Source organism: Pezoporus occidentalis, unplaced genomic scaffold, assembly GCF_034315485.1.
Source record: "Pezoporus occidentalis ecotype Australia unplaced genomic scaffold, CSIRO_AGI_Poc_V1 ctg72, whole genome shotgun sequence".
Classification (NCBI taxonomy): domain Eukaryota; kingdom Metazoa; phylum Chordata; class Aves; order Psittaciformes; family Psittacidae; genus Pezoporus; species Pezoporus occidentalis.
In genome coordinates this window covers 1,712,659-1,726,419 of record NW_026916072.1, presented here as the reverse complement: position 1 = coordinate 1,726,419, position 13,761 = coordinate 1,712,659, and the positions used below count along the sequence as shown (strand labels likewise).

The 13,761-nt window shown below is 41.9% G+C and overlaps 1 protein-coding gene across 1 annotated transcript in view; it reads right to left on the bottom strand.

Annotated features, from left to right (window-relative positions):
• The window catches only part of MAP2K1 (mitogen-activated protein kinase kinase 1), a 33,455-nt gene extending 20,330 nt beyond the window's left edge, over nt 1-13,125 (bottom strand). Inside the window, exon 1 of the mRNA XM_062601778.1 lies at nt 12,719-13,125. Coding sequence (XP_062457762.1) covers nt 12,719-12,798 — 80 coding nt within the window. The 5' untranslated portion in view covers nt 12,799-13,125. The remainder of the gene's footprint in view (nt 1-12,718) is intronic.
• Nucleotides 13,126-13,761: the final 636 nt, after the last annotated feature.

Sequence of the window (13,761 nt, the reverse complement as noted above, 5' to 3'; positions counted from 1 at the left end):
CAGGAACTGGTGGATATTTAAATCATTGCATATGAAGTATTATAAATGAAATTAAACTGACACATACAAAATAAAGAGGGAATGCTCAAGGCAGATCATCACTGATCTTTACAGTCTCTTCCAACCCAAACCATTTACGATTTTATGATCACTAGGACACGATGAAAACATTAGGGAAGCTTTGCTAGCTAAAAGCAGCAGCATGCTGATGTGCTAATGTCTGCCCCCAGAAGGAGCACTAGTAGTGACTTAATCTTCTATAAAACTTTTATTCAGAGACAAAAAGATTCCTATTAAAATTCATCACCATTACTTGCTGCAGTCTTGGAGTTGTTTTTTCTGTCAGAGCACTCTTCCTCTGCCAGAGTTCCATCAAATCACCTCAGTGCTTCACTGCTCCAAGCACTACTCTAAAGCAATAGGTTATCATTTAATTTATTGCTACCTGTTTTAAAGCCAAGCACATACTAAACATACTGCACTAGGGAAAGAATTCAGCTTTCATAATGTGACCATCTGAATGAAGCCACAAGGAGGTCAGTGCTGGTTTCTCCATTCATTAAGGACACAGTGTAATTTCACAGAGCACTATCTATAAATATGTTCTTACTCAGGTAGCAGAAATGGGCAAATATGCTCTAGAGCCAGGAGACAACACCACTGCACAAAGTGTAGCATCTTAGGTGTTGGACTTCAGATACTAAGATCTCCCTCTTCTAGACTGGACTGGAAGTTAGAACATACACCCAGGGCAAGACTTTGGGGGAGTTGGCTGTTTGTTTCCAAGAGCAGCCCCAGGTGTTCCAGAGGTTCTCCACCCACTCCTGATCAGGTATGATCCTTCCTGTTGAGTCGACATTACTTCTTTTTTGTACTCAAAGTTTTGCTGACAGTGCAGTGTCCTCCTCCCAGTTATGTGACACTTCCATAACCTCAGAAGTTGAAAACAAATGCAGAACAGAGTTGAGAGCGGCCTCCTACAAGATGCACACAAGCACACCCCACTTCCCCACGCAACAACCACCCTTTGCTGTGTGTGAAGGAATTTCACCTGTACTAATATCAATTTAGGCTTCACAAAAATCCCCATTTTAGAGGCCAGAAGACAGCTGCAACCTGACATCCTGAGGGGACCCACATCCACCCCTTCCACAGCCAGCTTGTGTTACATCCCAGAGGTGAGAAAGGTTTTCTGAAGAGAATCACTGCATGGGACACTGGGAGCTTTTCAGACTCAAAGCTCACCTAAGACCTTCAGAATGGGCTCACCCACCCCAGTATCTCACCTCCTGAGAATGGCAAAAAGCATTTTAGATGTTTAGAAAAAAAAACAACTGGGTGACAACAACCAAAGAAAAAGCACAGCAACACCTCTAGCTGCTGCTAGATGAAATGTTCTGTCCTCTGCTTCCCAGAGATGCATATGTCCGTTCAGGAGCCTGTGGATAAGACCAAGATGTGTCACAAATGTCATCAATTCACCAGGTTACCAGGTCACTTTTTGAGCCTGTCATACTGTTCCCTTAATGGATGGTTGAAGGTATTTTCAGACTTTCCAAGACCAACCGCCCCCATGACACAGATCCACTGTAAACATGCATATTATATACAGGTGAGAATCACAGGGAGATGCTCATGTTAGTTACTGAGCAAACCTGGTTTTCCTACACACAGTTTGGGCAAGGAAGAGTAGCAGAGTCTGCAGAGGACTCTCACCCTGCACACAACGATGGGCAGAAGGCAAGAAGAGATCTCTCAGCTCATGATTTTGGGGGCAGCCACCCCAGTGCTTGACGAAAGCACTCCTGGAAGAGATACATTAACTTCTCAGAGCATACTAGCTCTCTCTGAACCAGTAACGTGGAGAGAAATGCTGCCATTAGCTTGCGACCACTTAGTGCTAGAACAAAACCAGAAAAATAAATCCTTATTCTTAACTCATATTAATAACACTCCAAATGCTTGAGAATTTAATTCACATGAGTGATAAGTTAATCATTTACTCAACCCTAAAAGCTACATTAAAGCTGTACTCAACCCTGAAGTCTACTTTAGAGGGAAGAAAAAAAGGTGGTAGAGGAAGAAAGTCTGACAGAGCCTTCAGCAGTAATTTGTCACATAGTTGTTCAAAGTTATTACTATCAGTTTTGCAAGCTGAACAATTAGCATGAGTGAAAGCATCAAGAAGTACGTTCAGTTTCAGATCTCCTGTCACATGAGGATACAGGCCTGGGGGTTGTTTTCCAGAACACTGACAGTAATGCTTTCCCCAAGCCTACACAGCTGTCAGTTTAGAGAAGAAAGTAGGCAGTTCACTACATAATTTCCATGAACAACCTCAATCAGGGAGCTGAAATAAAGCATTAGGAACATGAAGACATTCTGTGGTTTTGAAAAGACAGACTACTATTTCATGTGACTGTGCCAAACCCAATAAGGCTATTTTCTATTTAGCTTTTCCTTTAGCAAAGAAGAGCTCACAGAGTAACATGGAAGATGGAAGCAATTACAGTAGGCTCACAGCTTACTGCACAGGTGTCTATGTTTGGGCTAACGCCAGTAGACTCATAAAACCCACAGTTAAAACAACACCACAACAAGATCCAAACTCATTGTAAGTGCAAAGGAGTCTTGCTTTGGAAAAAAACAGTATTCCCCAGTTCCTGCTTATTTTCAATCCTTGCAACATGTTAGAGGTCCTTCCTAAGCTGTCTCTGCCTTTAGGTGGGTATACGATTGCCCAATACACTTGCTCACTTCTAGCATGAATTTTAACATCTGAAAATGCTGTTCCACTTTCACAACACCACAGACATAGCAGGGGGTATACTGAGGTTTAATACAGCCAGAGAAAAAAAATAACCCAGTAAGAGGCAATTTGATTAAAATCTATTTCTTAGTAAAAGGTATGTAAACCAAAACTATTAGAAAGGTATCATCTTGTCAAAGGAAGCATCCTGCTAAACTAATTCAATGTAAGAATTCTCATGTGTCTAAAAGCTCAGAGTCATGCATTTGAAAGAATAAAATCTGAGCTAGGACTTTAAGTCTCTGGCTGAGTCTCCAACCAACGAGACAACTTAATATGAACCACTCCTCATCAGCTGAGCTGCTGAGCAGGAATCTCTGGTTAAAGCTTCCCCCCTCTTTTGCTTTAGCAAAAAAGCATTCAAAATCCCATTAAACATCTTGACTAATTTTTATTAACCCAAAACATGCCCAATATCATCTGAATTGAAGACAGAGTTCACTGAAGAGAGCAAAACCACAGAAGCGAGCAGCGGCACAACTGGACAGATGCTGGATTCCTGCCCTGGAAGCTTGTTCCTGCCAGATGTTTGGCAGCTGTTCCCAGCCAGCACTCAGCCTCACAGCCCTTTATCCTGGATGGTGGCAGGAGCTGCCAGCAAGGCTCAGCCACCCTTTCACATGGTTAGCTCTGTGGCTAAACAACGCAGCTGGTGGTTTGGGGGTTTTGTGCTCAGTTAAAAGGCTTCCTCAGGACTTACTGCAGCACTGAATTCAAAGTCTTCCACAAATCTGGCTGTTTCAAATTAAGAAATTCAAGAGCTAAACCTCCAGAACTAGAAATCCAAGTTCTTGGTCTCCCTTTCACATCTGCACACCTATCACTGATTTTTCCCAGCCAGCACTACATACAACCAGAACAAATGAACCATAGGGCAATTAACACTTCCTTATGGACAGAAAAAACAACTTAGTTATTGGATATTTAGAACACAAACCCAGAGGATAGATAGAAGTTATAAAATTCTCATCACGAACTGACACATGTATTTACACAAGTCCTGCTTTTCCATTGTTTTGTCTCTGAACTAAGAGCTAAATGCAATGACAAAAACAAGGGATAAAGATGTGCAGTAGTAATGGTAACACTATCCTCACAACTCCCTTATGTGGTAGCAACACAGCCTCTGAGAGACACTACAATAATACAAAAGATGAAGTTACAGTATCGGTTTACAAGGCTTATGGAAAAGCCAGGATTAGAATTGAAACAACTCTGTGCAGGAGCAGAGAAAGGAGCCAGAAGCACAAAAAATTGCCAGAACGTGGAGATGAAAACAAACAAATAACCAAAATCCCCAAACATAACTGGGATTCAGCGGATAGAAGGTTTAGCTCCTTGCCTGCATTTTAAATGGATGGACTATGTACCACAGCACTTGTCAGCATAGCCACTTAGTGGAATAGATGAGTAATTTTTACTTAATATATGTATAGGCTGTACCAATACACATAGAAATAGCCACATAATCTACATACATCTATATCCAGATTGAATGTTAAACAAGCATTCCGTGACTGTTCTATTGGCTACATTAAATCTGCTGACTCATCTTCCCACCACATCAGAGAAAAGGTTCTAGAAAAGCACAAGACAATGCCGAGTTGTACAAAACACCCCAAGAAAGAAGAGCTGCCAGGAAGTTCCAACAGCTTGCTTTAAAACCCTGTAAGTAGACTTTTAAGAAGATACTTGTTCATCCAAAGCATCACACACACACTGCTGGAATATCTCCGTCCTAGTTCTCAGGCTGTAAAATCATCTGCTTCTAATTTTTATCAGACAATCCCAGAACGGTTTGGTTGGAAGGGACCTTAAAGCTCATCCAGTCCCAACCCCCTGCCATGGGCAGGGACACCTTCCACTAGAGCAGCTTGCTCCAAGCCCCATCCAGCCTGGCCTTGAACACTGCCGTGGATGGGGCAGCCACAGCTTCTCTGGGCAACTTCTCTTCTTGCTCCTTTAGCCCGTGCCACCCCAGAACAGACACCACTTACCACTTCCTTCTGCTGAAGGGTGACTGAACCCTGATGAAAACCACATCCCCAGCTGTCAGTAAGCAGAAGTTGTGCTGGAATTCACTCTCCTCTTCTTCAGACAAGACTCAGGATGATAATAGCTTCTCAACAGATGTTTGCGAAGAGCCACCAAGCACTGAATTAGTCTTTTCCTAGCTGTTCAATTCCTCTGGGCACTAACTGGCACAATGCTGTGCTCATTCCTTCCAAAGTATAACCAAGATTTTGCTTAAGTAACATTGTACATAGAGCAAATTGGAAACCAGCCAATTCCTAATTAATAGCAACACATCCTAAGTCTTCACAAAAAAAACAAACCAAAAATAAATGCATTGCTTCCTTTAAAAAGTATAAATTTAAAAGTCTTTGGAAGAAAAAACCTGCTCCCCAAAAATTCAGCAAGCTGGAAACTGATGCTGCTTCCTCAAAGAGACATTTGTGTGTTCTGGCAGTAGAATCTATACACTTCATAAAGCTCAGTCAATCCCCAGGGCAATGATGGGAGAACAAATGCAGCTGTAAAAAGGGTAACACAGGCAATGTGGGGGAAAAGCCTTCTTACTGGAACATTTCGAACTGAATCATTTAAAGGGAACATCTAGGTTCCATACATAAAACAAAATTCCTTCCTCAGTTCATTTCAGAGCATTTTTCCTGCATACATTAAAATATTTCCTCTGTATCCACTCAAATGATGGGCTGATGTATTTTCTGTCTCATGTGAATTCCCCACAACTTTCATGTTGGGTGTTTTTTTACGCTACTGCTAAAGCAAAGAGCCAGTAGCACCATTATACCAAATAAATAATTACATTCTATATGTGGTTCACCTAGCCCCTTTCAGTCTTTTTTTAAGCCTTATTTGGTGCAGATAACACTGGAAGGTATTCTAAGTAACACTAACGTGTTCTTCTTGAGAGAGAGACCCGAGACCACTCGATTAAAAGATGTGCTGCTCAAATTGCAATAATTACTGAATTTCAACATCTCAGTGGTGTCTCTTGGACTCCGAGTGTGCTGTCATTGGCCTCTTGACAAAGCAGGTGGCTCTGCCCCATTCCATCCCTAGCTATTCATTCCTAAGTAACCAATTCAGGTAACAGATCCATTTAAAATTCACCTAAATACTGCAAGTTTTGAGCCAGATTATTTCCCTGATTTAGCTCATCATGTGGCTCCATCAATGCTGCTGTGAGTGCAAGAGGACGGAATCCGGGCTTCTTTGGTGGGTAAATTCTCAGTCAGATCAGCACACACATCTGACCCTCTGAAAGAGTAGATACAAGAAAAGCATCAGAGAGACACGGACACAGCAACGAAAGGAGAGGACTTTAGAAAAAGCAGGATCTTCAGATGCTTACTTGTGAAATCACACCTTTGTAACTCTACCTGCAGCACCAGTGCTGTAAAGGACAGAAAAGGAGAAGTGGCTCTATCCATATGACAGCCTGCACTTCCCTCAGCTTTCATCTCACTGGAACACAAATAGACTTATTTTTTACACCCTGTTTTTATTTAACTCTTTAAAACGGATTTAGGCTTTTTGCAATACATATGTCTGCATTGCTGTCATTACACTTAAATACAAGCATAAGAACATCACAAGACTTGGTATTTACTGTCATCTTGGTATTAAGTGTCTTAAAATCTCTCCTACACCCATAACTGTAAAGTAAAAGCTGCCTATCAAGAAAAAACAGCACAGGTCACTTTGCCACTTCTGTTAACTTCCGTACTACTTGTATACACTTAATTGTAAATCTTTTCAGCACAAACATCCAGAAACAATGTAAGTACTAAGTAAGAAGTTATTTTCCACCACTATAACAGATCACATGTTCTATTAGCTTCTAAGAATTATTCAAATGCTATTTGTAATTCAATGAAAGACTATGCCAGACCCATGCACATTTAAAGAAAATGCTCTGAATATGTTTTAATCCAAAACTGGAAAATTTTGTTTCTGAATTTCTTTTCTTAAAACTATTTACAAGCTTGCAGTAATTCCACATTCGGATTCAACGCAGCTGCAATCTGGCCAGGTCAGTCATAAAATTCCAGGAAATAATCTTCCAGAACACTACACAAGGGTGCAAAGCTCCCCTGAAGTCAAACGAATTCCACAGAGGGGCTTGGCCCTCCTCAGAGACTTCATGGTTTTAAAAACAATGGAAAAAATCCTCCAGAACAAATTCAGAAGTGACCCAGCATGCATTAAAGTGAGAAGCTCTGAAAATCTCCCTGTTTCTCCTCAACTCATATCCAAGAAAACTGACCAAAAGAAATTATTCCACAAAGGACAAATCCTCTTGGAAGGTCTACTGAGAAACAGCCCACTGGTTATGCTGTTCCCCCCACTCCATTTTACAGTACAAGCTTAAAAACAAGGAAAAAAACCAAACCCAAAACACAACCCACACTACAGATGATGGGAGATAATCTGCCTTTTTACTCCTACAAACCCCAAAGTGAAGTTTCCTTGAGAAAGATACTGAAAACATTAAAATTGCAAGATGCAGAGTAAAGCAACTATTTATTTTCCAAATTGTAATATAAGGTGGAGTTCAAACCAGTTTTGCATAATTTCCAAGTCCTTCTTTGACTATCAAATACAGGCAGTTGTACTCTGAGGTCATCCAGCTCTTCAGGGGCTTCTTTAAATGCAATTTAAACAGAATAAAAACCAGTCCAAGCAGAAACAATAGGAAAAAGTTGGCAAATTACAACTGCAGCTCTTAACCTGTGACTGGAACTTGCCAGTCACCTATTTCTACAATATTACTCTCTGGTCTGAAAGGTTTTAAGGCGCACATGCGCTGTAATTAAGACAGTTTAAAGAAAGAAAAAAGCCAGAACTGCTCAGGAATGGGCCAAGCACCACCAGGGGCAGCAGCATCGTGCCTGATGACCTGTTTCCATTCAGCATCATCTCTGAACTTCCTATCATACCATGCCCTTAAGAAAACAATACGCTTCCTAAGAAGATCATGGCCATGGGTCTTTACCACCTTAAACTCCTCTCCAAGACCTGTTTACAGCATATTAAAGGAAGATGCAAATTCCATTGTCTACTTTTGTGTTTACGTTTCCATCTAATTTAACAAAAGCCAGAATTCCTCTTTCATGCTGTCCTTAGTCCTCCCGACCAAGAATACAATCCTACTTTGCTCATTTTACATTGTATTACAGCTATACCACATCTGAGATGTGCTTGTCCCTGTCTTCCCAGTACAGAGATCACAGTTTAGGCTTGATTTGGGAGATACTTGTTGAAACACAAACAGTTTGCATATTTTGGAATTCTTTAAACAGATGACTGTAAGACATTTGAGCCCCAACCACCTCTGCAATGCCAACACTTACACAACACACAGTCAGTGGCACTTAATTTAAAAACATTGTTTCCATTTTTGTATTTAATCAAGGTCCCAAGTTCTTCTGGAAGGTTCAAGTTCCAATACCAGAGACAGGGAAGTTGCCTTCACTCAGTGAAAGTAAAGAGAAGTTAATTTGCAGACATACTCAAATGTAACTGATAATACAGAAAAGGCAATCAGAAAGTCTCTTCTGTAATCAGAAGTTTGAAGCAGTGATAACCATTAACACATACTGTTAACTGCAGCAGTAATCCTTCCACAAGAGACAACTAAAAAACTAATTATAATGCTCACTGGATTGTTGTGCTCTGGGACAAAATGTATTGACTATTTATTTCATTTTTTCTAGTAAGCACTTTTGAAATAGGCTGTGAATACAGGCTTCATTATATGCCAAGACATTCTATTTCATTAAATATAATGTAGGATCTCAAGGCACAGGTTTAATCAATTTTCCTGTACATATACTTTTGGACATAGGCATTTTAACTAATAAATTCTAATGCACTTCCCCAAGACCAGTACACTTCAAAGCTCACTATGTAATGTCGCCTATACACAATAGGTTTTGTGGAATGCAAGTACTGATTTTTCCTTGACATATATTATGGGGCTGTAATATAGAAATATGTAACTATAGGTGCATTTTGTGCCATCTCTAAAAACTTTATGTAGCAACTGTATTTAGTATTTGTTTGAATTTAAAATAACAATCAAGCATTGCGATCTCATTTAATATCTAAGTATATGTAATTGCTATGTACAGCAAGCTATAAAACTAGTTATCCTTTATCTTCACCAGCATTTTATATCAAAGTAACTTCATCATAAATACAATCCTTCCCTCTGCTTTTCTATAAAGATGCAATTAGAAAATTATATGAAGCAACCTTCTTTTCATGTGAACAACCCCCTTACTGTAACACAGAAAGTGGCATTATTTGGAAACCCACCCTCCTGCTTCTTTGCAGAGCTTCTACTTCATGTTCTAGGTCTAGCCTGGATTTAGAGAGTAATGACTGTAAGACATTCTAAGGGATAGGGAGTCAAAAGTCTGAAAAGAACAGAAAGTGGAAATTCTGTTCTTGTTATAGGTCCTAAGACAGTAACCACCATGGTCAGTCAGAACAGAAGTAATGCTTTAACATTTTCTTCCAGGTTTGTTTGGTTATCACAGTTTTCTCTGCAAAATCTTTGCACAAGTGTAACTGTGCAGTTCCAAAAGTACCAGAATATAATTAAACCTGCAACTGGCCAGCGTCATCTTGGTTTCATTCCGATGATCTGAAGCAACACAAAGCTCAAGAGCAGCAGCACAGGTTCCACTCTCCCTGCACAACCGCTTCTCAGCGGGAAGTGTCAAAAGCAGAAGTGAAGCTTAGGAAAAATCTTGTAGTAAGTTGTGTCTATTGTCCAGCAGGGTAGCTGGGAATTTGGAAGGCCCTAGAGAGAACCACAGCATCCTGCAGAAGTAACTAAAGTAATCACTACAGATAAAAACTGCTGTCAGAGAAAAACATTTTGAAATTATCATTAAAACAGGCAGGATAAATATAGTTAAATTGCAAGTACCCTAACTCTCCTTCACACTACCCGGCCGGGGAAAGGAAAAAAGCAGGAAGATTAAAAACAAAAGAAAAAAAAAAGGGAAGTCATACAAGTGAGAACCAGGCCTCATCTGCATACTTCAGGCCCTACACCTCGTGCTATAAGCTTTTACTTACTCTAGTCAATGAGTTCCCATCACCAAATAAGGATGAAGACAGAGGACAAGATAAAACGGAAACCAGGACATCCTGAATCATCCAGCCCCTTCTTTCATTTCCTTTCTTTCCCCTTCCTTTCTGCCAGGAAGCCCAAGTATCACATATACTCATTCCTAGAAGTATTAAGCTTCAATATTTTAAAACCAGCAGAACATTCTGGGAGTCAAATACCCATCATAATATGTTGCAGAACCTTCCACCTCTGACATTTTCTAGATTCCAACATCCAATTACTGATGGCCAATATATATCTGTTTGATTTTGTGCCAGCATTGCCTTTAGGCCTAAATAACTTCCTTCCTTCTGGATATTTAGGTCCTCCATGCATTTACAGACAGCAATTATATCGCCTCACTCTGAATCTTCATTTCACTTTAGCTGAGTAATTTGAGCTCTTTTCATTCTCTATCAAGAGGTTCTCCTCTCTGAAAAAGAACAGGGAAGCATCTGATTTGCAAAGCAACAGATTTGTATATGGTGAAAGCAAATACGTAACTGGAGACTCACATGGCCAAAATTCCGTTATACCAGGAGCAGAGCTTCACGAAGTGTTAATATGGTAGCTCGCAGATGCACAGCATACTTGAAATGCCTAACAATGCATACAGGCTGACAAGCACCTCTACTGCTGATCTCAAGCAGTAACCAAAGGCGGGGGGGAAGCACAGAACAGGAGAGGAAAAAAAAAAAAAAAAAAAGCAATCTTACAGATGAAGGAAAAAACCAAAAGTTTTCACTTTAATTCCGAAAACACTTCCAAATTCTGATGCAACTATTCTTTGCTGTTTGAGATCTTTCACAATGAGGATTTAATATTAGCAGGATGAGGGGATATTTCCATGATTAATTAATTCTGGCTGTTTATAGGACAACAGGTTGCTGGATTTACTTTCACTAAGCTACTGCTTTTAAAAATACTTGACAGATCTCTAAGCCTGGCAAAAGCTGGTTGTAAGGTCTTATATATATATGGGGTTGGAACTGGATAATCTTAAGGTCCTTTCCAACCCTAATTATTCTATGAGTCTATATATGACAAAGAGCAGAAGTCACATACCAAATAAATCACATACAAACCAGAAAACTAAGCAAGACAGCTCCCCAGTGTAAACAAGATTCAACACTCCCATGAGTTTCCAAAGGTTTTGAACAAGTAAATGAGTACCAGATATGCAAAAGTAATTCAAAGTTAATGACATTTCTTGAGTGAGGTAGTACAATATTTAATATATCACATGTTTGGTGATTAACTTAGGTACTAAAACCAGCAAGTGACAGGTATCAGATTTATTCTATAAAACAAGACTAACAAGCAACAGGACTCCCCAAGGAGTAACTCAATGTATCGTCAACTAACTTGAAGAAAATTAACTGAAAAGTGCTATAAAGGCAAATATAGAAATAATATTCCCCCCCCCCACCAATCCAGAACAAAAACTGCATAATATTCACATCGCAATGCTCAGATACAATCAGTAACTCCTGCCAAAGAACAGTTTTCAAACAGCTCATCTCTCAGTTAATTATCAAAAGAGTTTGCTAGAAGTGTCACAGCTGGAGCTGCTAGATGCTGATTTCTTTTATAAGATGCTGGGGTGGTTAAATGAGATCTGAGCCTGTCTGAAAACATGGCAACAATGATCCATGCAGAGCACTTTAAAGCCCAAGACTCGCACGTCTCCCTGCAATTGTCTGATGTACTCTGTCAGGGTGGCACACAAGCATATCGGAGCTCAGTTCACATATCCAAGAGAAGACTGGGCTGACCATACAGGGACAGGAATCTGTTCTTCCAAGACACAGCTTTATTTCAGGGCTCTGTTAAGAGCTAGCCCATCACCTTAATCTAAATATTAAGTGGCAAACACAGACCTGTTAACCTCAAAGAGAAATCTTTTATAACACTTCATTACTTCAGGGTGCTGGCGCTACATCTGCGTAACTGAAGTCACGATGCTCACCCACATCCACAAGCTCAACACAGGCTTCGCAACAACACATAACTACTCAGTGTTCAGTTTTTTTTCTCTTCCATAAGTGTACCCACAATTAACCTTCCACACGCGTACACGGTGTAATGTTTGTATCACGCAGGAAAGCTCAGAAGCATCTTCTCCAAACACACTCACAGAGGTACCTGCCATAACATGGCTAATTACTGAAAAACAGATTTACTGAAACTAGCAGCAGCTTGGTTTAAAGCCAAGGACGAGAGGAAGAAAACAAACAAGCAAAAAAAAAAATAACCTAAACAAAAGCAGAACATCTTTTCTACAGACCTGTGCTTTTCAACAGAACTTCTCCCCCACACACATTTATGGAACATGCTATTGGAGATGTATAATTTGGCACTTAGTAGATAATTATATAACCTGAGAAATCAGCAGATACCATTACAGACTACGAGAAGAGAGTTAAACAAGTTTTCCTCCATTTTTTTCTCCAGGTTATCTTGCACAACTAACTGAAATATGCTGCCGAAGACACCACTCACCGATCACGGTGAGACCCCCAGTAGCTACCACGGGGGGACCATGCACCCCCCGGCATCGAGAGTTCTGATTCTCCTAGCAGCCAAGGCCGTGCCGACTTAAAGCACAGAAGCTGAAGGAAAAGCCGAACCAACCGGGCCGGTGCCGCTGCAGCGGAGTCCACCGCCCCGCTACGGGCAATGGGATGGGAGCAGCCGGCCCGGCCGCGCCCGTCATCTCAGCCCCGCCGGAGCCCCGGCCACTCTCTTTCACTCACTCTGCAGAGCTGGTCCCGTTGACGGCAGATCCATCCGGAGCGGGGTTGAGCTGAATCGGCCCAGGCTTCTTCTTCGGCATTTTCGCCCCCAGACGGCGCGGACGGTAACGGACGGCGCAGCCCTAGCCCCACTTCGGCCAGGTCCGAGGGACTTCCTGCGCTGGAATAAAGTTGAGGGGTCCCCTCGCCGCAGGTGCCACCGCGGGCGGGCAAGCTCCTCAGCAGGCAGGTGCCTGTGGTGGCGGTGCCGCCCTCAGCCCCCGGCAGTCCGCCCGCCCAACGCCGGCCTCCCCCCACGGAACCGAGCAGCACCAAGCTCCCTCCCGCACCTCCCGACGGGAGCGCTGCCCGGGCTCAAGATGCGCCCTTCTGCGGCACTGCGCCTGCGCACACCAGTCGGCCCGCCCGGCGCGCAGCCGTGGGGAGCAGGCGCATGCGCCCTGACGAGGAGGAAGCCGCGCTGAAGCCGTGCCCGCGCTGTGCGGTGCCCGCAACGGCGGGTATCGGTACCGGCTCCCTCCGGTTTATGGCTTCATCTTAAAGTTGTTTGGGTGTGACACCGGGGGTTTGTGGAGCTCGTGTTGATCTCCCCCGTGTGCCACCATCAACGCAGCCCGCTGTGGGAAGTGCTGTGGTTATAATTAAAACATCAGCCTCAGCCGGGGGACTGACGGCTGCTAAATCCTTCCCGAAGCAAATGCCTGATTTAAGAACGGAAACTTACGGTTACAGTTATAGAATAAACAGCAAAAATGAGTCTGAAAATTAAACCAGCTGCTGGTGATAAAACCCTACTGGGAAGGGCCAGTTTGTGTCACATCAACACAGCGCGATGACAGTTTTTTTGCGAGTACGTTTCTGACAAGTTCTGACTTCAGTTACCACGGATTTGGGGAGCTTTCTAGGTTTTTGTAATTGTTGTAGTGAACCTGAAAACATAACCAAGAAGATTTTATTTTCCAGGAGCTCTCTCTCATGTTCTGGAATACAAAAGGAGGAATACATGAGTGAGGAAGTATGATTTATAAAACAAAGAATCTGTG